At 35.6% G+C, this 25,086-nt stretch overlaps 1 protein-coding gene across 2 annotated transcripts in view; it reads left to right on the forward strand.

The window, feature by feature from the left end:
* RGSL1 (regulator of G protein signaling like 1) overlaps nucleotides 1–25,086 on the forward strand; it is a 97,091-nt gene that overhangs the window by 21,900 nt on the left and 50,105 nt on the right. For both annotated transcript variants that reach the window (XM_074222189.1, XM_074222191.1), the window contains exons 4-13: nucleotides 2,417–2,499; nucleotides 8,008–8,082; nucleotides 8,934–9,063; nucleotides 11,026–11,130; nucleotides 12,401–12,562; nucleotides 13,614–14,641; nucleotides 20,005–20,067; nucleotides 20,469–20,700; nucleotides 21,144–21,254; nucleotides 21,793–21,907. In XM_074222189.1, coding sequence (XP_074078290.1) covers nucleotides 2,417–2,499; nucleotides 8,008–8,082; nucleotides 8,934–9,063; nucleotides 11,026–11,130; nucleotides 12,401–12,562; nucleotides 13,614–14,641; nucleotides 20,005–20,067; nucleotides 20,469–20,700; nucleotides 21,144–21,254; nucleotides 21,793–21,907 — 2,104 coding nt within the window. The remainder of the gene's footprint in view (nucleotides 1–2,416; nucleotides 2,500–8,007; nucleotides 8,083–8,933; nucleotides 9,064–11,025; nucleotides 11,131–12,400; nucleotides 12,563–13,613; nucleotides 14,642–20,004; nucleotides 20,068–20,468; nucleotides 20,701–21,143; nucleotides 21,255–21,792; nucleotides 21,908–25,086) is intronic.

Consider the following 25,086-nt stretch of genomic DNA (forward strand, 5'->3'; position numbering starts at 1 on the left):
CTCCATTTCTTTCACCATAAATAAAGTTATTCTGGCATAACCAATTCTTTATCAAGTATTTCTATCTCATTGTTATTGTTCCTTTCTTTTCTAGATGATCAATAACCATTTTTTAAAAAATAATGCATTCTAGACTTTTGCCAGGAATTGAAATCAAGCTCAGTGACTTGAGTTTGCAGATTCTATTCCTTCCCTATTTTTGAATATAAGGATGTTATTTGCCTCATTCCATTCCTGTGGCACCTCTCATAGTCTCCATGACTTTTCCTGACTGCTCAGTCTGCCTTTATTTCAGTTCCCAAAACTGTAGTTCATGCAGGGCAGAGATCTCCACTTGACCAAGGTTCATGACCATGTTCTTCCACTATCTCTGTATTTATCTTGGGTTCTAGCTCCCTTCAATTATCCTGCCCTTTCTAGTGCAGAAGTTATTCTTTTGGGAAGCAAAATAACAACTGAACAACCACATTCCCTCTTGTTAATCAATTACCAGCAACCCGACCACTCTAAGCTACCTTTGTTTTCCTCTTTGATTCTGCTATTTTCCCAAATATGACAACATTTTTGCTGTCATTGTTATTATTATAGTTATCTTTTCTCTTGGTCACAACTCATTCTGAGAATTAGGATTCTTCATGGTATTCTTGCAGTAAACACTGTTCCACTTCGATATTCTTCCTGAGTTATTTGCCCTTGGCTTCCCTCAATTGCATCTGTTTTTAAAGACCAAGCTGACTATTGAGTTCCCTCTGTGTTCACATCTATTTGCTCAACTTCCCTTTTGCTTCCTTATCAGAGTTTTTAGAATGTCACTCTTGAGTTTCCTCTTTCTCCTGGGTTCATTTTCCCTGTAGAATTTGCCAAGGCTGACCTTGCCCATCCTTGTCCAGAAGAGTTTGAAATCTGCCCCTTCAAAAATCTAGTGTGCATGTCTGTTCATCCATATCTGACTTTCACCTCTTCATTCCAAATCTAAGGATGACAAAGTTATTTCCCCATAAAGTTGTCATCATTTCTAATCCACTAAGAAATTCCTTCCTGCTATTGATAATTACATTTGGAATAGAATTCCCCTGTTGCTCCCTGAACATTTTGAAATATAACACTTTCATTATATATTCATTAAATACATGATGGGAGGGGCTAGGTATAGCACAGTGGATAGAGGACAGCTTTGGAGTTAGGAAGTCCTAGTTCAAGTCTTGCCTCTGATATCTACCAACCACATATGCTTCACATCTAAATTTTTCATATTTATTCATTAAAAAAACATAAGTGAAAATGTCAGAAATTATTCTATAATAAGTAGCCTAGTATAGTGGGTAGAGAGCTGACCCTAAGCTAGTCATGTAACTTCTTGCTTTAGGCAACCTTCTTAGTAGATGCAGAGAAGATGCTGACCTTCATTGATAGATGGATCTTGCTCATCTGGGAGTTTTCTACATCAATGAAATCACAGGTTAATGACCCATAGGCATTAGTTATAAAATGCGTTTTTGTTAGATGATGATTATTCTAGTTTATTATTCTGTTTTTACTATACTTCAGAGGAAGCATGACATCATGCATTTGATACTGACTGGAAATCCATAGGAGCTGGTCTCATATCCCATCTAAAATACTTCCCATGTGACCATTGATTAGTCCCATGATTGCTCTGAGTCTCATACATTTCTCTAAATGTAAAAACTATATGGTGATTTTAGTGTGTTTACCAGATTAATGAATTTACAGAGGTCTCCTTGATGCATTGACTTTAGTGTATGTGAAATTATGCGCTCCACATTTGAAGGTACAATATTTTGTAGAAATATAACTTGTTGATTGTGAAGAGTTTTAAATGCAGAACAAAGGAGTTAAATTCCCAACTGGGTGTCACAGATGTTTGTTGAGCCACAGTTTAAGACAGGGTTTGACAAACCTTCAGCACATCCAGAAGCGAAGATGAAATTCTAAAGGGTCTAGAAAGTATGTCAGTTGAAGACTTTAGGGATGCTTATCCTGAAAAGGAAAGACTTAGAGAGTAGAGACAGAAATTTCTTTAAATATTTGAAAGATGTTCAAGGGGAAATAGGGGTTTGACTTACTCCATGTAGCTCTGGAGGGGAAATATGGAGCCTCGGGTGGAAGTTACAGGGAGGAAGACTTTGGCTCAGTAGGGGAAAGAACATAACCAACAATTAGAACTGCTTGAAAAAGAATTGCCTTATGAACTAGTGAGTTCTTAACCATGGAAGTTTCTAAGCAAAAACAGAAAGGTCATGTGTCACAGATAGTCTGGAGATCTCTCCTGCATTGGGTGGGAGGTGGGACTAGATGACCTTTAGGATACCTTCCAAAGATAAGATTTTTAGCCATCTTATTTCTTGGATATTGACTGTAAGCCTAGTTTGTTGGTTTCTTATTCCCAATATAGATACCATTGCTTCAACAAACCTTATAGTACTTTTGGAAGATGAAGTCTTTGCTGATTTTTTCAACACATTTCTGTCTCTCCCAGTAAGTATTGCATTTAGGAATCTGAACCTAAACTCCTGAGGGCTTAACTTAAAATGCTGCATATTAAACAGTATAGCCTTGTGTAGATGGTACAGCAAAAGCCAGAAAGACCAGATATTAAATCCTGCCTCAGGCCCTTATTAGCTGTGGCTATGGCACTGCTTCTGTTTGCCTCATCTTCTCATCTGTTACAATGGGGAATAAAAGTACACCTACCTTATAAGGCTGCGAGAATCAAGTAAGATAAATTTGTAAAAAGAGGGATTTAGGAAGGTGATTGGAACATAATAAGCACTATATGTTTGCTATTACAATGTGACACAACACAATAATAATAATAATAATAATAATAATAACATACTGTATTGTGTCATATCGCATTATATTTCTTTTATCTAACAGAGAAACAAACCAAAGTATTTTAATCTGACTTAATGATTCATGATAGAAGTGAATGTAGATCTTTTTTTTTTGGTGGCAAGAGAGCACAGTGGATAAAGCATTAAAACTTAGAGCCAAGAAAACCTGGATTCAACATTCCAAAACACCTCAGACACTTAAATATTAGCTTGTGTGACCCTGGGAAAGTTAATCTATTTTTGTTGGCCTCTATTTTCCCATCTCTTGGGGTTGTTGTGAGAATCAAATTACAATATGTGAAAAACATTTTACAAACTTTAAAGCACTATGAACCTATAACTACTCTTATTAAGACAATTAAATTCCAACATTAAAACTTGAAGTCTCTGGTCATATTTTAACTGGTCCTGTTAGAATCAGCAGGAGGGGAAGATACTAAAGAGAGCACACTATCCCAACCTAAAGCTTGTAGAAACTTCCTAATTGGCATAAAAATTATTCCACTGGAATTTGTTCTTAGAATCTTTTCTTTTTATTCATTGGTAATGTTATTGTCATTTTCATTTTTAAACAATATTTAATTTTTTATTTTAATAGTCATTTTTAAAAACTTTTACATTCCAAATTCTATCCCTTTTCTCCTTTCTCTCCCCTCTCCCTTTCCTGAGACAGTAAGCAATTTGAAATAGATTATACACGTGTAATCATGCAAGATATATCTCTATATTAGTCATGGTGTGAAAGAAACCACAGACCAAAACAACAACGCTCAATAGCAGCAATAGGTAAATTATTCCAATTTGCTTATGATATCACCTTTTGTGTCTCAATGTAAATTGACCTTAGCTTGGTAAGAGGGTATGAGATGTTGGTCGATACCATATTGTTTTCTAATTTCCCAGCAATTTTTATTAAGTAATCAGTTCTTATCCCAAAAGTTTGGGTCTTGGATTTATCAACACAATGTTCTCTTGGTTCAATTCACTTTACTTTGCATTAATTCATGAACATCTTTCCAGGTTTTTCTGAAAGTCTTGCTTGTCATTTCCTATAGCACAATCATATTCCATTAAAATAATAAATCACAATTTGTTCAGTCATACTTCAACTTCCAATTCTTAGTCATCAATAAAAGAGCTATGATAAATACTGTTGTACAAATGGGTCATCCTTCCCCAACCCCCTTTTTTATTTTTTTGAGATACAGTATTGGTATTGCTGAATCAAAGTATATGCGTTTTTATAGCCCTTTGGGCAAAGTTCCAAACTGCTCTCCAGAGTGATTGAAACAATTCACAATTTCACAATCAATGCAGATTGTTCTGATGATTACCATTTTATAATATACTTTTAGATCTGATATTGCTAGACTACCTTATCATTTTTCTAGTTCTATAAAATAATTTGGTAGTTTGATTTATATGGCACTGTATAAATAAATTTAGGTTAATTGTCATTTATATTATGTTGGCTCAGCCTATGCATGAATAACTTTATCCAATTTATCCAATTGTTTAGATTTGGTTTTACTTCTACGAAAAGCATTTTATTATTATATTTTATATAACTCCTGAGTTTGTCTTGGAAGGAAGACTCCTAATATTTTGTATTGTTTACAGTTATTTAAATGGAATTTTCCTGTCTATCTCCTACTGCTGGACTTATGACTGATGATTTATGTGAATATATTTTATAACCCACAATTTTGCTCAAGTTGTTAATTATTTTAACTTGTTTTTAAGTTGGTTCTCTTAAGCATATCATCTGCAAAGAGTAATAGTTTTGCTTCCTCATTGATTCAATTTCTTTTTCCCTCTCTTATTTCTATAGCTAACATTTCTGGTACATTATTGAATAATAGTGGTGATATTGGACATTTCTTGCTTCCTTTCAATCTTATTGGGAAGGCTTCTAATTTGTCTTCATTACAGAAAATTCTTACCAATGATGCTAGATGCTAGATAGATATTAACATTTTAAAGAAAGCTGAATTTGTTCCTAATCTCTAGTATTTTTTTATACGAATGGGTATTGTATTTTGTCAGAGATCTTTTCTGCATCTATTAAAATAATTCTATAATTTCTATTGGTTTTGTGATTGATATAGCCAATTATACTGATAGTTTTCATAATATTGAACCAGTCATGCATTCCTGGTATAAACCTCAACAGATAATATATGATCCTTGTGATATATTGCTGTAGTCTCTATGCTAGTAGTTTATTTAAAATTTTTGCAACAACATTCATTAAGAAATTTGGTCTATGTTTGTTATAGATCTATAGTTTTCTTACTGTTTTAGCAATAAGCAACATTTTTGTGTCATAAGAAAAACTGCCTGTTTTTCCAAATAGTTTATATAGTATTGGAATCCATAGCTTTTTAAGGTAAGGTAGAATTCATTTGATAGAATTCATTTATGAATCCATCCTTACTCTAGGAATTTTTTTTCTTAGAGAGTTCATTGATGTTGTCCAATTTCTTTTTCTAAGATAGAATTCAAGTATTCTCTTTCCTCTTCTGTTAATGTGGGCAATTTATATCTTTTGTACATATTCATCCATTTCACTTAGTCAGATTGATTGGCATATAATTGGGCAAAATAGCTCCCAATAGTATCTTTAATTTCTCTTCATTGGTGATGAATTCACCCTTTTCATTTTTGATACAGCTCATTTGGTTTCATTCTTTTTTTTAAATTAAATTAACTAATGATTTATCTATTTTATTTTTTTTATAAAGCCAGTTCCTGGTATTAATTCAATGGTTTTCCTATTTTCTGTTTAATTAATGTATTCTCTAATTTTCAGGATTTCCAATTTAGCAATTAATTGTGGATTTTTCATTTGTTCTTTTCCTAGTTGTTTTTAGCTGCACATTCAACCCAATGATCTGCTATTTCTCTTATTTTGCTGATTATGGCTTACAGATACAAATTTTCCCCTAAGAATTGCTTGGCTACATCCCATAAATTTTGATATGGTGTTTCATTGTTGACATTCTCTTTAATGAAATTGATTCCTTCTTTGGTTCATTCTTTAGAGTTGGATTTAGTTTTAAATTCATTTTTAATCTATCATTTCATGGCCCTTTATTTGATGTAATATGTATTGTATTATGATTTGAAAAGGTTACATTAAATATTTCTGCTTTTCTGCATTTTATTGTAAAGTGTTTATGCCCTAATACATGGTCAATTTTTGTGCTTTGAACCACTGATAAAAAGTATATTCCTTTCTATTCCCATTCAGTTTTCTCCAATGTTCTATTATAGCGAACTTTTCTAAAAATCTGTTCATCTACTTCTTTATTCTTTTTGGGGAGTGTTAGATTTACCTAGTTCTCAGAGGGAAAGGTTGAGGTCCTCTGGTGAAATCATTTTACTGTCCATTTCTTCCTGAAACTCAATAGATAGAGCATTGGATCTGGAGTCAGGCAGACCTGAGTTCAAATATGGCCTCAGATATCTAGTAGTAATGTGAATCTTGGGCAAGTCATTACTCATATATGCTTCAGTTTCCTCATCTATAAAATGAATAAGAAAAGGAAATGGCAACTCACTCCAGTATCTTTGTCAAAAAAATATCCAAATGGGGTCCTGAAGAGTCCATCATGACTGAAATGATTGAATAGCAGCATCAATAGGTAACAAAGTCTTACCATTTTCTCCTGTAATTTAACTTCTTTAAAAATTAGGATACTAGGGGAAGCTAGGTGGCTCAGTGGATAGAACATCGGTCTTAGAGTCAGGAGGACCTCAGTTCAAATGTGGTTTCAGACACATAATAATTACCTTGCTGTGTGCCTTGGGAAAGTCATTTAACCCCATTGCCTTGTAAAAACTAAAAAAAAAAATTAGGATGATATATCATTTGGTGCATATATATTTCATATTGATATCATTTCATTGTCTATGCTACCTTATTGCAAGATGCAATTTCCTTATCTTTTAACTAGAACTATTTTTGCTTTTACTTTGCCCAAGATCTTGATTTCTATCCTTGCTTTTTTTTTTACTTCACCTGAATTATTATAGATTCTGCTTCAGCCTTTTACTTATTTACTATGTGTATGTGTCTCTGCTTCAAATATGCTTCTTTTAAACACAAATTGAAGGATTATGGCTTTTTAATCCACTCTTCTTCCATTTTTGTGAGTTCATAACATTCACATTTTATGATTACTATGTATTTCCCCCATCCATTTGTCTCATTTATTTTTTTTTAGTCTCTCTCTCTAGTTCTCTCTGTGTCTCTGTCTCTCTGTTTCTGTTTCTTTCTCTGTCATACGGTCCTGACTGTGTTTCCATGATAATTGAATTGTTTCTTTTTGACTGCTTCTAAAATTTTCTTCTTTACTTGGGAGCACCAGAATTTGGTGATAAAATTCCTAAGAGTTTTCATTTTGGAATCTCTTTCACCAGGTAATCAATGGATTTTTTTCAACTTCTATTTTACCATCTGGTTCTAGGTTATCAGGGCAATTTTTATTATAATTTCTTGAAATATGATACCAGGCTCTTTTTTTAATCATGGCTTTCAGGAAGTCCATTAATTTTTAAATTATCTTTCCAAGATTTATTTTCTAGTTTTCTTGGTATTTTTTCACTGAGATATTTCACATTTTCTTATATTTTTTTCATTCTTTTGATTTTGTTTTATTATTTCTTGATGTCTCCTAGAGTCATTAGCTTCCACTTACCCAATCCTAATTTTTAAGGAATTTTTTTCAGTGGATTTTGTATATCTTTATCCATTTGGCCATTCTACTATTTTAAGGAACCATTTTCTTGAATGAAATTTTTTTTATATCTTTTTCCATTTTTTTGTTCTTTCATTAACAAACTGTTGACTCTTTTTTCAGGATGTTTTACATCACTCTCATTTCTCTTCTTAATTTTTCCTCTACCTCTTTTATTTTATCTTTAAAATCCTTTTTGAGCTCTTCTAGTTCTTTTTTGGGGAGCCTGAGACCAACTCACATTTTTTTGAGGCTTCAACAGATAGTAGTTTTGACATTGTTGTCATCTTCCGAGTTTGTGTTTTGGTCTTACCTGTCACAATAGTAATCTTGAACAAATACTACTCTATAAAGCGAAGGCATTTTGTATATATTCTGCTTACTGGATACGTCTTTTTCTTTTGCAGGTCTTTGGTCAAATGCCAATTTATATAGTTCATGATTTAGAGTGGATCCTATGGCCAGAGTTGCCCTGTACTTTGGTAAGTCAAGCTCTAGCTTCTATTATCTGGAATAGGCATATGGGGGGATTTAGGGTTATGTTGAAGTGAGACTGGAAAAAAGGGAAAGGATTGGAACAAAACTTGAGACAAATTGAAGGCACATGTGAAGTAGAATAACTAATGTTGTACCAAGTAAATAACTCATCTAATATATAGAGGTTCCTTGCCAGTAGGCTGACTTACCCCTTATTAAATATTTACTTACTTCTTATTAGGTATTGAGCTAATATTTGTGCATATGAATACAAAAATCAAGACCCTATCTTCTAAGAAGGAGCTTAATAGGAGAAAGCTGTCCTTTTTTGTGGAATGTGAAAGAAAACACATAGAAACTCTTTCCTTTGCATAAGAACTATTTTAGCAACTTTAACACATTCAGAGAAATGGTTTTAAAAATGAAAGACCACTGTAGGGGTTCAAACCATTATTTCTCTTCCTTCCTAATTCAACTTCCTCTTTGCCAATCTCAACCTCAGACTATAGTTTCCTTTCTTTAGACTCTGTCGTCAAGTCTTTTTATTTTTTAGGTTTTTGCAAGGCAAATGGGGTTAAGTGGCTTGCCCAAGGCCACACAGCTAGGTAATTATTAAGTGTCTGAGACCGGATTTGAACCCAGGTACTCCTGACTCCAGGGCCAGTGCTCTATCCACTGTGCCACCTAGCTGCCCTCATCGGGACTCTCTGCATCCATTCTCAAATGTTGGTCAGATCTAGCTACTCAGGAAGAGAAGGAGCAGATTGATTGTCATTTGCCCCATTCTGAGATGGATGGAGGAGATTCCCAGTGCCCATTGTTTTTCTTCTCTCTTCCTGTGCTTCTTGAATTCTAGATTGCCAAGTACAAAGGTTTATTGACATGGTTGGAAAAATACAGATTACCTTATTTTTGCAAGACTACCTTATGTTACCATTACATGCTCTGTAAAGAACTCATCGGCTTCATCAGATCCCCGGAGGGTGGTGAGCACAATTCAATTTCAATTCAACTAAACAACTTTTAAACAATCAATTCTGTCTGGAGCATTATACAACTATATTTATTATATCATATCATATCATATCACATCATATCATATATCATATTATATCATATCACATCACATTATATCATATATCATATCACATCGCATCACATTATATCATATCATATTATATTAATTACATTATATTAATGTATTAATTATATTAATATAATATATTATATATTAATATTTAATATATTAATATATTAATTATATTAATTAATATTATTAATATATTAATATATTAATAATTAAATATAATAATATATATTAATATAATTATATTAATGTAATAATTAATCATATCATATCATATCATACCATATTATATTATATTTATTATATTATATTGTATTGTATTATATTAAATTATATTAAATTATATCATATCATACAAAGTCTAGCGGGCATAAAGTTTTTTCCCTTAAGGAATTTATATTCATGCAGGTGTACAAGATGCAAACCCCCAAAATTTAATGAACAATAATGTATGGTTTAGTCCACTAGGAGGATACCAAAAAAAGCCATTTAATTGAAGGCAAAAGGGTTCAGATCATTATAGAAAGGAAAACGCAAATAAGTTTTATGAGGAAGGTATATTTAAGTGGAACTACTCAAGAATGGGTAGGAATCTAATAGGCAATTCATTTTAGGGAAGATACTCCAGTCCTAGACCTAGCATGAACAAAGATGGAAAAGCAAAGGGCATGTTTAAAAAACAGAATGTTGTAACTTGACTAGATAATACAGTACACAGAGATGAGAAATATGATATGATAAAAGGCTAAGTAGTGAGGAATCAATTCATGGAAGGCACTGAATGTCCGGAAAAGAAAATTGAACTTTCATTGGTAAGAGATTCAAGATTGAACAATTTCTTGAAGATTGAAGCTTCAATCAAGTGAGTACAAGGGACAGGAGACAGAAGTCCAAGGGGAAAATTCCAGTGTTGTTTTACGATAGAAACCAAAGCAGATGACACATGAGGGCCCCTGTCTTCATGAGAGAAGATAAAGATTAATATCTTTTTTAATTTAGTTTTTTTTTTGCAAGGCAATGGGGTTAAGTGGCTTGCCCAAGGCCACATGACTAGGCAATTATTAAGTGTCTGAGGCTGGATTTGAACTCAGGTACTCCTGACTCCAATCTTGCTATAGATTACTGGTAGCTTATGAAGCAGGAGACCTGACTTCTTGAATCAGCCCAATCAGAGTTAAAAACTTATTTGGACAAATTGTTTCATAGAAAGAGGTCAACACTCAACTTTTTTTCCAAGACTGCATGCTCTAACTGATTATAGCTAAAGGAATCAGGGCCAGTTTAAGTCACAGGGTGTCAACCCTTTTGACATATGTACATCTAAGTGGAATCAAAGGATAATCAATATCAAAGGTGACCTTGAATGGGAAAATTGTCAACATGTGGAAAAGGAGAAGGATAATTCCAACCCTTTATTTCTAGGTATTCATGAGATGGGTGTGTGTGTGTCTGTGTGTGTGTGTGTGTGTGTGTGCGTGCACACACACACACAAATATATATATATATGTCAATATCTATATACATGTATATAGATATATATAGATATTGAGATAGAGCTAGAGATAAAGACAGAGACAGACAGAGATAGAGATAGAGATAGAGATAGAGATAGAGATAGAGATAGAGATAGAGATAGATAGAGATAGAGGAGATAGAGATAGATATATATTAGGTACATGAACCCCTCTCTACCAAGGCAGTTACCCCTAAATCCTAGGTGCTCTAGAAATGATTGTTTCCAGTATTTGAACCTATGGCCCCGGTTTTGAGATGACTGGTCACAAGTAGGAGATTGACTATTTGCAAAGCTTCGGGGGGGGGGGGGTTGGAGACTATCCTCTCACTGTCAGCTTTTTCTAGCTAAGATGATGAGTTGGAAGACAGCAGACCAGTGGTTGCTCTACAAATGTGTTGGCAGTGTTCGGGGAATGTGGCGCTTCTGTGCCTACCTCAGTGGCACAGCAGGTGGGTTCCTACAGCTATTCTTCTGATGTGCTTCCCCCACCCCACCCCAAATCTCCTCTTTTCTCCTGAATCATGATGGGATTTTTTTCCTAGGAGATAAAATGAGAGTTGATACCTCTTTTCATCAAGATTTAAGGAAAATGAAGACACAGGTAGTCCACTTTGCTAACCCAAGGGTTGAAGTTTAGATTTTATGGAAGAAAACTCCCTGGAAATTGATACTTTATAGAACAAGGACAAAAACAAGTCTCTGTCCACTCTATGCTTGAAGCACCATGGAGTGAACAGGAACCAAACATATCCCACCACAAGCCCCCACCCCGGGTTCTTTCCAGGAATAGAGACTTAAATCTCTCACTTTTCTACTTGTCTGTTGGTGGCACAGTTAGAATCTTATATCCCGGGGTGGCTAGGTGGCACAGTGGATAGAGCACACTTAATAATTACCTAGCTGTGTGGCCTTGGGCAAGCCACTTAACCCCATTGCCTTGCAAAAACTAAAAAAAAAATCTTATATCCCAGATCTAGTTTGGGTCCAACCTCCCTTGACCATGACTGTGGTTTGAACAAAGAATCAGAGAAGAGAGCTTTTTCTCAGCTGCCTCCTTGCCCTCTTCCCTTGAAGGGAGGAGTGGACAGATTAGGTTCTGAATGCCCTCACACAGTTATCACTGTCCCCTCTCCTGGCCTCCCTGGCATATAGGGCTGTCCTGTTGTCTGCTTTGAATTGCCTAGTGTGGTGCTCCATTCAGTACTACCTTTTCTTAGAAAGGGACCGGAGGACTGAACTTTGAGTTAAGAACACCTTGCTTCAAGTCCTATCTCTGACAATTAGCTGTGACCTTAGTTAAATCACAGAACTTCTTTGAGCCTTAATTTCCTCCTCTGTGCCCCTTCTCCTAGCATAACTGTCCCCAGTGGGACTGCATCTTACTGCCATCATAACTGGAGACCCACATCACACCTTTTCCAGGGGATACCCAAGATCAGCAAGGATGTAGGATCTTACACCCCAAGAGAGCTCCTCCCCTCACCAAGTGAATTTGACACAGGCACCAGAATTCCTATTTGTGACTCTATACCCTACCTTTCCTTCTAGGTAATGGGACTCTTGTGGAAAGAGTCATTTCACTCCAAGAAGTTTTTTCTGGTAAAATTTCAGACTATGTAGCAGGGTAGATGCATGAGTGTTTCAAAATATACCAGGATGAAGGTTACCAATTCTTCCTATGTATAAGGTTTATTCTGTTCTTTACTGTCTGCCCTGCAGGGGAGGAGCTTCTGGAGTTCTGGATAATTGCTGAGAGAATCCTTGGGATGGATGAGACGAATGATAAGCAGAAGGATACCTACTTGTCCCTTCTCCTGATGCTGAAGGCCACTCACTTGCAGGAAGGGTCCTCTGTGTTGATACTTTGCAATATGAACATCAGTAAGAGTCTGAATGGCACTACAATTGAAGAAACTAGGGGGGATCAATAGGATCAAATCATTTTTTCAATTGTCCACTTTATCACTTGTTTTCCCTATTATTGATATTAGTGTGTGTCTAGTTAATTGCTTTGCAGGTAGCTCAATCTTAGAAAATAAGTCTTTTTTTTTTCTATGCATGATGAAAATCCTGTGGAACTCTAAAAGAAGGTCTGAAAGATGATGCCTCCATTTGGGCTGGCATTATGCATTAGCCTGAGATAAGTTGCCTTTTCTTAAAGTGGTTTAGTTAGCCAAGAATATTCAGCAAATGAGCAACTGCCTCCTGAACTACTGTGGCTTCATCATTTTGCCTAAAAGGAATTCCTAGACATGCCCATATTCAAATAAATGCATTAAAGGTTCACTCCAAATCCTATTAGCCAATACCTCCTGTTTTAGATTAGTTATACCTCTGATCACTCTCATAAACATTAATAAATGAGAGTTGGTCAGAGAAACACAGGGCTGGAAAGTCCTCTCTATGGTCATCTAGTGCATCTACTGTAATAGTTCCCTAATTTGAAAGGACTTCAAAACTGGGACTCTTCATCATCTTCAACATTTCCTCAAATTTTTTTTCTTTTATTTAATTAATCCCATTCAATAGTCTGGATTAGATTTTATTATACCAGGCAAGGGTAACATATGTTTTCCTCAACACTACATATTTGAGTCACTAGGCACTAGGAACAGTTCAAATAATCATCACCATTGCTTCCAGCAGCTCTTAGCTCTAGGCCCATTCTCTACCACTGATTCATTGAGTTAATGGGGTTAATGATTGGTTTAAGTTTTGATTCCCTTTCCCTTGCAGAGTGGCTGTAAGGAACAAATAAGATAATATATGAAAAGCACTTGGAGTAGCAAGATGATCATATCCTTACTTTTTTAAATTCTAATTTCAATTAACAATCATTTATTTTATCTCTTTCCCATTCTTCCCCACCCCCCACCAGAAAAAAAAAATCCTCCTCCTAACTTCACCTTTTGTTTCTCTGTGTCCTTTCCAGAGTCACTGGTGAACTTCTCTGTGTGGCATCCCAAAGAATCCACTACCAGAAGGGAGATCCTGAGCCACATGCAGAAAATGGCTTTGTTCAAACTCCAGAGCTATTGGCTCCCAAATTTCTACATTCATTGTAAAGTCAATATGGTCAAAGAGGAAAAATGCCAGGCTCTCCTACAGGAATATGAGAATCTCCTCAGTCAGGAGAAAAAAGAAGACACCAGCAACTCAAAAAGTGAACTCCCCCTTAAAATGAAAATCAGGAGACTTTATTTGACCAGAAAGCCATACTGCAGCAAGAAAATAAAGAAGAAGATGTGGCACTTCATTGAAAGGGGCACATGGACTGCTGAACATGAACTGCCCATCATACACAATCTGCCTCCCCAAAAGAGCAAGTCACATGACAAAAGATTAGAAAGTCTCCCTGAAGTCTTCTGTCCTCCACCCAAACTAGTGGTGCGGATGGGACCCCCCAAACCACTGGGTTTCAGAGACAGTCTAAATGATATAAAAGTGAAGGAGAGCTTCAGTTCCATAACCTTCCATTCCAAGGTGGATGATTACAAACGCCATCTGCCCTTTTCCCTAGAAGGTGTCTATGAGAAGAAATTCACAGCCAGATTGCGAAATGCCACCCCTCTTATCAACCAACACTCCCTGCTATCCCTGAGGAAGGTGATTCGGAAAAGTTTTTCTTTTGAATACCTCCACTGGGCTTTGACTGCCAATTCCTGTGCAGGGAACCCTTTTGAAGACTACCTTAAAAGTAAACACTACAAGATAGAAAGTCGCCTCTTGCATCTCTGGAAGGACCTAGACAGCTTCCTGACCATTTCCATCAGTACCAAGAAAGGTGGCAATCTGCTATTTCGGCATACACTTGGAAATCGCATATGTGAGCTCTACCTAAATGAAGACAATGGCCCCATCCTGCCACTGACACCTCAAACTATTTGGCATCTGAAAGAGCTACTGCCCTCTGGGAATGTGATTCCCTGGATCGCTAAAGCACAGAAAGAGATATGCAAGGTAGGGTAGGATGCCCCAAGCTGGCATGGCATTTGACTCTTTGCAAAGACAAGTGCCTCTATCATTGCATGGATCCCAATAATATTAATACTACTATTTCAAATAATAATTCCTTGTTACTGTGGAGGAAGGTGGTAAAAGATTAAATAAGCTTCCTAAAGCAACCAGGTATATGGAATCACTGGCAGGCCATTCTTGCTCATTTTCCTCTGAAAGAATGAAAAAAGAAAATTCACCTGGAGTTCACCTAGCTGGTTGATGTTTTTTGTTTATGCCTAGTTATAGCCATGTTCCTCTACTATGGATTGAGCTTGGGGTCTTCACTATACATTCCTCTCTTCTAAGAAGGCTTAAGAAAGTCATTTGCCCTCCCGAGAGCATTGGCAGTTGGAATAAGGCATTTATTCTTCCAGTGTATACAGCTATACAACTAAGATCTTCTAGCAGGGTTCATAGGATCAGATAGCAGAGGGAAGGAAAGCGGAAGGGGGTCATAGCAGGATAACTCTGATAGAAAACTGAGCTACTGTAATCTGATCTCAGTCTTCATACTGACTAGCTTTACAATAAGAAAATTAAACTGTGGTGTGATGAAGTCCACTTTATTAGACTATAGAGTATCAGATCTGAGTCAGTAGCCTCAGGCTAATATTGAAGAAACCAAGACCCAAAATAAAAAAATGACTAAAGTTAGAATTTCCATTTCCCAGTCCAATTTAATTCAGCAAACAATTATTAAATCATTCCACATTTAAGTCACTGTTAGGTGCTGAATGAGACATAACATGAATAGTGTGATTTCTACTCTCAAGGACTAAGGCAAGGAGAATATCTAATAGAAAAGATAAGATGTACTTAAATATCCACAAAATATGATAGACATGATAAGAGGGATAAAAATAGGGGGAAGGTTATGAGTATTCAGAGGAGGGAGATATCACTTCCAACCTGGTGAATTAGAGAATACTTCATGAAAGAAGGGAATTAAGTGGATCCAGGAAATATGGGTAGATTTTCAACAAGTAGAGAAGGGCAGGGAGGGTATTCCTCATGGAAAGAAAGTTTCATTAATGGCCAAGTATGTGATGTCATTCTCTCCATCTGCTGGTCTAAAACCAGCCTTTAAAAATCAGGTTGTTTTGGAATATTTTTTAATTTTTTAAATGTTTATTTTATTCTGGAAATAAGCATTTCCATAACAGGAGAATTTAAATTAAAGATTATACATGAAAGTCTAAATCTATAATGTACAATTTGCTATTCCTTTTAAATATATGATAAAGTTAACTTGTAACTTATTTTTAATGTAGCCATGCTTATTCATGATGACAGTTCTTTCCTTTTCTAATTCTCACAAACCAACCCTTTAGTAAATGCACTTTGGAATGTTGCCATAACTCTCTTTAAAAATTTAATGGGGGTGGGGGTCAGCTAAGTGGCACAGTGGATGGAGCATGGGCCCTGGAGTCAAGAGGACCTGAATTCTAATCCAGCATCAGATACTTAATAATTACTTAGCTATGTGACCTTGGGCAAGTCACTTAACCCCATTGCCTTAAATAAATTAAAAATTAAACCAGGTGTCCACTTTTAACCCTTTGGTACTTCTCTTATTCTCAATTTTTCAAGAATAGCTGGCAGCACCTTAGCAATCCCATTTTTCAGTTCTCTACATTTTGTTGGTATAGTTCATTTGGGTCATTTGAGGTTATTAAGAGTTCTTCCAACTCTTCACTTGGGCTAGGCATTTCCTGGTAACCATTGTGTAATCATTCCTTTTTTGCCACTTTTATTCCATCCTTTCTAGTTCAAAATTTGTCCTCATTAAAAACAAACGAGAATTAGATCATCCCATTAATTCTTCATCATTCCTTCTCCTCATTCAGTTCATCCAAAACAGGGATCGTATCCCTTATTTAGCTTTTCTCTTGTTCCCAGCCAGAGCCTCTTGACACAATATAAACAAGTCTTATAGTTGTGTCATTCATTTTTTTACTTGAGTTACTTCCTCTTCCATATTCTCTACACATTGCCAATCTGAAATAAAGAGGACTACCAAAGTAGTAACAACAAAGGTTCTTAATCGAGGCAAGGGTATTGCAATTCAGGACATCACACAGCATCAGAGTGTAAGAAAGCCCACAGGGACAGGGTTTGAATATATTCAATAGGAAAGAGTGTGTTTGGGAGGGGGTGGTAATAGGGAAGGTTAAGTTATTTTACACAAAAACAAACACTGGGGAGGCTGGAGAGTGGTATCATCTGATCAAAATAGTTACCTTCAGATGCAACTAGTTCTTTTTTGTTGGGGTTTTTTTAAACTGGTTTGGACCAGCTTAATCATTTTATTGTCAAGAATAATTGTCATTGGGGAAGTAGGTGGGACAGTGGGCAGAGCACCAGTCCTGGAGTCAGGAGGACCTGAGTTCAAATATAACCTCAGACACTTAATAATTATCTAACTGTGTGAACTTGGGCAAGTCACTCTACTTCATTGTCTTACAATAATCAAAAAAATAAAATTTAAAAAGAATAATTGTCCCTGATAAAGGGAAGCATCAAGAAGTTTGATGAGCTAATGAACCATATTCTATATGGACATATATTATATATAAATACATGTATAATATATAACATTACAAACCTTTAGTCCCAAGTTTAATTGAGCAAGCAGAGCAAGATCTTGATTGAAAAACCAAGGAATTTCACAAAGGTTTGTGAATTATCTGCCCCCCCAATACTCTTTTTATCATCACATTTCATCTGGGACATCACATATCTTTTGTAAAAGAAAAACTTCTCTTAGATATTCTAGAAATCCTCAGGACAGCTTTAAACTGCTATCAAGGCTGGCAAAATTTTAGGACTTATTTTTCACAGATGACAAAATTTTAAAGAGATTTCTTATATACCAAAATCACAATAATGAACAAAAAGCAATTTGTTATTCTTTTAACAACTGAATTATAAGTTTAATTTTTAACCCAAAAGTGTTCAGATTTTTTTAAAATTTGCCATTTTTATAATAGGTCATATTATAGAGTTCTCTATTTCTAGTCAGTCCACTGCCAAAGATTTTAAAAGTAGCCATCTGATATTACAATCATGCTTAAAAGCACAATTAAATTTAGTTCAAATCTGGGTATTCTGATGGCAACATTTAAAATCTCAGGATATAGTTCCCATTCCTTTTACTTTAACCCAGCTCACTTATAACTTTCTCCTATATACTTCTAAATCAAGTTACAAATTTTGATATAGTTTCCAATAAAATAAACACTTAAAAATTCATATAACTTCTCCACTTAAAGTCAAAAATTCCCTCAAATCTTTGTCAATATACTCAAACCTTTTCCTTCCCTTAAACTTCTTTTTATTTTGTTCCAATTCTGTTATTCCCTATAAAAGATGGAAGCACCAAAAATTCTTTAAGATGCTTTCAACAATTATCTTACAGAAACTTAGTCCATTCAAATATCAGTTAAGTTCTGATATATTATTCACAGACATAGCACAAAGAATTTTTCCAAATAAGTATAATACATTTCAAGTTACTTTCTTAAGCTCTTTTGAGGACAAAAAGCAAAATAGTTCTCAAAAAATCCAAAAAAACTATGCATTATAAAAATGGTAAGAGTCTCCTCATTTACAACAAAATTTCTAATCTCAAAAAGCATACTAATTCAAGGAGTTATTCTACTTCACTTTAATTTTTGAAATTCACAAAGTATCCAATTAGATTTTTCTAATAAACTTATTCATTTAATTTATACAAACTTTTCAATAGAGAAAGAAAATTAACATTTATTCACAGCAGAGAACATATCAGTCATAAACTCAATTTCTAATTGTAAATGTAAAAACATTATACAATATAATTCCTTATCTGTCTCTGTCTCTATACTCCCCAAAGTTTCTTCCAATTGCAGGAATGTAAAGAAAAAGAGGGATGACTAAAAGAATTAAAAATAAATCACAAGACCCACAGAGAAAGATATCCTGGCAAAGTGTTTTCTTTCTAAATTCCATGCACATGATTGCAGACTGTGTTACAGTGGCCTCATATTCCCTAACTAGCAAGACTTTTCAGTTACCAGTCTTTTTTCCCAAATTTGTTATTCTTCTCAATTTGATTCTTAATAGAGGCCTCCAGAGCTCTCTCTCTCTCTCTCTCTCTCTCTCTCTCTCTCTCTCTCTCTCTCTCTCTTTCTCTCTAACACACACACACACACACACACACACACACAAGCAGCACACTTAAATAGCACTCTATATAAAACATATCTTTCAGGGGAAGCTGTTAGAATAGACTCAAAAGTTGGGAATTCAGAAATTTAAGAGATCTATGAAATCAAATCCAGACTGGATACAGGGTACAAAAACTTAAAAACATGGCCAGGCACTGTTTTAAGAACTGGGATTATAGAGGGGGGGGCAGGGTGATGGGCGGGAGTCATCCCTATTCTCAAAGAACTCCCAGTCTATTTACATTTGGTATAACTCCTTTTTTATAGGGTAGTCTAGGCTTGTAACTGTGACATTGTAAATATTATACTCAATTTATAAATGAATTTATAACATGTAGGGTTTAAGTAGATTGTTCATACCTACACAACTAATAGTCACCTCAACTTTATATATATGTGGGGGTCAGCTAAAGGAGCTAAGAACAGAAGTCTTAGGAAAGCTATGAGGGGTTCTCTGAAAGTTACAGTTGCTCTCAGAGGCCGGATTTAGTAGCAGTGGGAAGATGTTACAAAGGGAAAAAAATTCTTTAATAACTGAGCTCTCTCCAATTGTAAAGGGCTACTTCCAGAACTGGTGGGTCCTGTTGTTAGAGATCTTCAAGTCAGAGTGTATAGTCATTTGCCAGATAATGCACAGAGATGGGTTAGACTAGCCAGCTGCACCATTCAGCAATTCTCCAAAGTGTGAGCAATGGAAATGAAACCCAAGGCTTCTGTTTCCAAGTCCATGCTTCACTTCCAAATTTTACAACAGCCTTGTTATCACATATATGCAAAACCCTGACTTACTTTGATTGTTGCTTTTTTCCAGCAAACTATACAAAATGTCACCTTTTATATAATCATAATTAACTGAGGCTCAGAGACTTCCAGAATGAAGTGTCATCCCAGAGGCAAAGGAATGGGATTGGTCGGTATTGTTGACAGCAGTTCAGTTTTTCTTCCAAATTAGAATTTCCTGAATAAAACATCCTATTCAGATAAGATGATGGATATAAAATGCTTTATAAATTGTCAAGGACCATAGAAATGTTAATCCTGGATGAACTTAAGCCCTAGAGGACCAGAAAGTACAACACTTGTTTCAATCACTCATATTTTGTGTTTGGATTTTAGATACTTGCTTCCTTGTTTGATGACTTCCTTGATCTTGATGACCACTGGTTTCTCATCTATGTGGTAGGAGGGGCGAAGGGGATAGCAGTGGGTGGAGAAGGTACTGGGGGATTCATGTGAGTGTTTGCACAAAAGAAATGCCATTCTGCCATAGACTATTTATCTGACAACATAGAATTTTATATTTTTGTGGTTTGAACAAAAGGAATTTTGCTATAGGAATGAAGAAAAAGTCATGGTGTTCAACATACAAGGAATTGGGTGTTCTCACTTTCCATAAAATAATTTCAGTCCATATACACCCCATCTCTTTTCCTCCACAGACTTGCAAACCAAGAAGATTTCACTTCTTATAAGAACTGGGTCCAATGGTGAGGTGGAGGTAGGGGGAATTTATACAAAAGGAAACTACCTCTGGTGTGGTCTCCTGTTCTTGTGGCAAACTCACCCCCTCTTCCTATTAGTCTCAAACCAACATCTGTGAAATGAAGAAGAAAGCAAAAGAACCCTTGGACAACCTGGAATATGTTCTGTTGTGTAAGAGGATACAGGAATCCTTGTTGTTGTGCCAGGGCTTAACCACCCTGGAAGAAATTGAAATACCCACAGACATAAACTGGCAAATGATAGCTACACAGGACCTGAAAAAAGGAGGATCTCTCCAGGTGGAACTACACCCTTCTGTGTTCAAGGAAGGTAAAATTCTTAGATTCAGTGTTTGGGAACAGCATCAGATGGGAAAGAGGGAATCACGCTAACATATTGGAATCATTTGAAACCTTTTGTAAACCAAAAACCTTCATGTGGTTTCTGAATCAGCTCGAAACCCTCATATTCTTTTTTCAGTTGCCCTTTGCCCTGAGTTCGTTACTTTTGCAGGTTTCTGAGGAGCATAGCCTTAATTTCCAGCAGGTCTCCTTTGTCTCTTACTTTTAACTTGGATGAGGGTTCCTTTGGATCCACGTGTATGCAGATGTCTAATTCCAACATATCATGTTTAAATAAAACACATGTATATATGCAGATATGCTTATGTAATACATTTTTAATGAAAAATTGTCACCAGGCAAGCTTCAATCAGCTTTTGAGCTCATTATTGGTAAGTAATCTATATGTCAAATACTCTCCTCCTTTGACAGATGCAAGAAAAATGAGCTTTGAAGAGTTGTGCAAGAAGTACCCAAAGATGGCCATAGAGAAAATGAGTGAAGACTTTAAGAAGTATAGTGATAATGAACACTTAATTGCAAGTGAGTGCCTAAATTCCAGGAAATAAAACTTAAATCCAAGGGGGGAAGTGAGCTACGTTTTGTTCAATTTATAAACATTGGAGACAATGTCTTTGGAGAAAGATAACCTGTCTTTTCTAGTCTGGACATAGATATAAGGTCTTCTATACATTTAAATATACTTGAAAATTATGATTATAAATTGACTGCCAAATCTATATTCTCTGAAGCTATTTAATCCATCTTGATCTAGAAGCTAGGGATGTTAGTCTTATTCTTCCCTATGCAAATTGGGATAAAGAAAAAGATAGAAATGGTCCAAGTCAAAATTGCTTCCCATATTGCTTGTTTCCATGTTTCATTGTGACTACAGGTAGCCCTCTTTTCCATTGTAAATTTCTTATTCTTTGGTGATATTGTCATGGTCCATGGCGCAAGTGACTCTCCCCAATCTCACTCCTATCCTTGTCATTCCTCCTCATTCTCCTTTTGACATCCAACCATTCTTGCATAAAGTAGTTTTAAACATTTAAAATCTCATAACACTTTTAATTCTCAGGAGCAAAGAAGACGGAACCTCCTAAGAAGCCACACACTCATTTGTCTTTTGAAAACACCTTATCCTTCCTCTCCAAGGGAACCAGTGGTTCAAGAAAACCTTCAATAAGACCCAAGTAAGAAATTGAGTTTGCTATATATACTCTACCTCTGCAAGCCTGACTTCTCTTATGAATTGCATTTCTGTTTGATCTTTCTATGATCTGATACTAACAAACTCACTGTATCTGATACCAGTACTTCTACTGAAAGGTCTGATAAACTTCCATTTATTTTTCAAAGTTCAATATGTATTTTTTCTAACCTCTATATGTATTGATGTTATCATCATTCTGCTAATCAAACTCAAAATCTCAGAATCTTTCCTGATTCTTCTTTCATTTGCCCATTACATCCTATAAATCATCTGGATCCTTGTTTTGACAGTGTCTATTAATTATGTCCCTACCAATTGTTTCCACACTAACCTTCATTTGGAGGACTGCAATAGTCTTCTAGCTGCTCTCCTTTCCTGAAGTCACTCTTCTCTTGAATCCATCAGAGAATCAAAGAATTACCAAAAAAAAGATGTGGAAGGAAACAAAGAAGTGACATGATTTAGAACATCACCATAATCCTCTCCCTAAAGATGACCACCTTCTCCAGTAATGGGGAATTGACTACATTCTATGAAATCTATTCCATTTTTGAAATATTAAGATCCTGAAGACAAATAGCCAAATTATCCCCAATCAGTATAGAAAGCAGAAAACTTCTAATATCACCTATTTTTGTGTCTGTATCTTCAGAATCTGTTACAGTGTCTAATGTAGAGTGTAGCTTAATGCATTATTCTGAATAGTGCAAAATTATGATATATAGAGCTTTAAGATTTATGAAATACTTTATTTACACTCTGATCCCCACAGTAACCTTATGAGACAAGTACTCCAGATGCTAATAGTGATAACATTGGTGGTGGTGTAACTGTGGTAGTTGGTAGTAATAGTAATAGTAATCATGGTTACAATCTGGCAACACAGATCATTCAGAACCTGAGGGTTCAAATACTTAATCTCTTTAGTAAAAACATATTCAAGTACTTCCAGGTAAAACCAGTCCCTAAGAGCAGCCAGGTGACACAGTGGATAGAGTACCAAGCCCAGATTTAAGAAGACTCATCTGATGGAATTCAAATCTGTCCTCAGACATTAGCCATATTATCCTGGACAAATCACTTAACCTTGTTTGCCTCAGTTTCCTAATCTGCAAAATTAGTAAAAAAAAAATGAAATGGCAAACCACTCTAACATCTTTGCCAAGAAAATCCTAAATAACAAGTCAGAGATGACTGCAACAACTAAACTACAAGAAAACAGTTAAAAAACAATTCAAGGTAATATAAAAGTAGATAAAAAACCATTGGTGAAAAGGTTAAAAGAAATGAGCAAGCAAGTTCTCTGGGGTTTTCCTTGCCCAAAGGCCCAAATCCAAGTTTCAGATCAATCCATTTGGAAGCAAAGTTAATTTGAACTGTCCCAGATCCTCTCCATAACATCTTTGCTCCACAATAGTTTCTGTTGATTTTGTAGGATCTGAAACAGGGATAATTATAAAGACTCTTCAGTTCTACCAGTATCCTGGCTCCAATACCATGTTTTTTTCTGAAGTCCAATGCTCTCTCCACTTTATTATTAAAGATATTATTTGCGTTTTACAATTCCCCCCCCCAATCTTACTTCCCGCTCCCCACCCCAACCCCCACGGAAAGCAATCCGTCAGTCTTTACTTTGTTTCCATGTTGTACATTGATCCAAATTGAGTGTGATGAGAGAAATCATATCCTTAAAAAAGAGACAAGAAGTCTAAGAGGTAACAAGATCAGACAATAAGATATCTGGTTTTTTTCCTAAATTAAAGGGAATAGTCCTTGAACTTTGTTCAAACTCCACAGCTCCTTATCTGGATACAGATGGCACTCTCCTTTGCAGACAGCCCAAAATTGTTCCCGATTGTTGCACTGATGGAATGAGTGAGTCCTTCAAGGTTGAACATCACCCCCATGTTGCTGTTAGGGTGTACAGTGTTTTTGTGGTTCTGCTCATCTCACTCAGCATCAGTTCATGCAAATCCCTCCAGATTTCCCTGAAATCCCATCCCTCCTGGTTTCTAATAGAACAATAGTGTACCAAGACATACATATACCACAGTTTGCTAAGCCATTCCCCAATTGAAGGACATTTACTTGATTTCCAATTCTTTGCCACCATAAACAGGGCTGCTATAAATATTTTTGTACAAGTAATGTTTTTACCCTTTTTCATCATCTCTTCAGGGTATAGACCCAGTAGTGGTATTGCTGGGTCAAAGGGTATGCACATTTTTGTTGCCCTTTGGGCATAGTTCCTAATAACTCTCCAGAGGGGTTGGATGAGTTCACAGCTCCACCAGTGTAATAGTGTCCTAGATTTCCCATAACCCTTCCAACAATGATCATTATCTTTTCTGGTCATATTGGCCAGTCTGAGAGGTGTGAGGTGGTACCTCAGAGAAGCTTTAATTTGCATTTCTCTAATAATTAATGATTTAGAGCAATTTTTCATATGGCTATGGATTGCTTTGATCTCCTCATCTGTAAATTGTCTATGCATATCCTTTGACCATTTGTCAATTGGGGAATGGCTTTTTGTTTTAAAAATATGACTCAGTTCTTTGAGTCCTTTGTCATAATCATTAGTTGTAAAGATTGTTTCCCAATTTACTACATTTCTTTTGATCTTGGTTACAGTGGTTTTATGCAAAAGCTTTTGAATTTAATGTAATCGAAATCATCTAATTGGTTTTTGTGATGTTCTCCAACTCTTCCTTAGTCATAAACTGCTCCCCTTTCCATAGATCTGACAGGTAAACTAGTCCTTGATCTTCTAATTTGCTTATAATATTGTTTTTTATGTCTAAGTCCTATAACCATTTGGATCTTATCTTGGTAAAGGGTGTTGGTCTAATCTAAGTTTCTTCCATACTAACTTCCAATTTTCCCAGCAGTTTTTATCAAAGAGAGAGTTTTTATCCCAATAGCTGGACTCCTTGGGTTTATCAAACAGCAGATTACTATAATCATTTCCTGTTTTTGCACCTAGTCTATTCCACTGGTCCACCACTCTATTTCTTAGCCAATACCAAACAGTTTTGATGATTGATGTTTTGTAATATAATTTTAGATCAGGGTGGGCTAAGCCCCCTTCTTTTGCACTTTTTCTCAATAAGCTCCTTGAAATTCTTGACTTTTTATTTCTCCATATGAATTTACTTACAA

The sequence above is a fragment of the Macrotis lagotis genome, chromosome 2, assembly GCF_037893015.1.
Source record: "Macrotis lagotis isolate mMagLag1 chromosome 2, bilby.v1.9.chrom.fasta, whole genome shotgun sequence".
NCBI classification, from domain to species: Eukaryota; Metazoa; Chordata; class Mammalia; order Peramelemorphia; family Peramelidae; genus Macrotis; species Macrotis lagotis.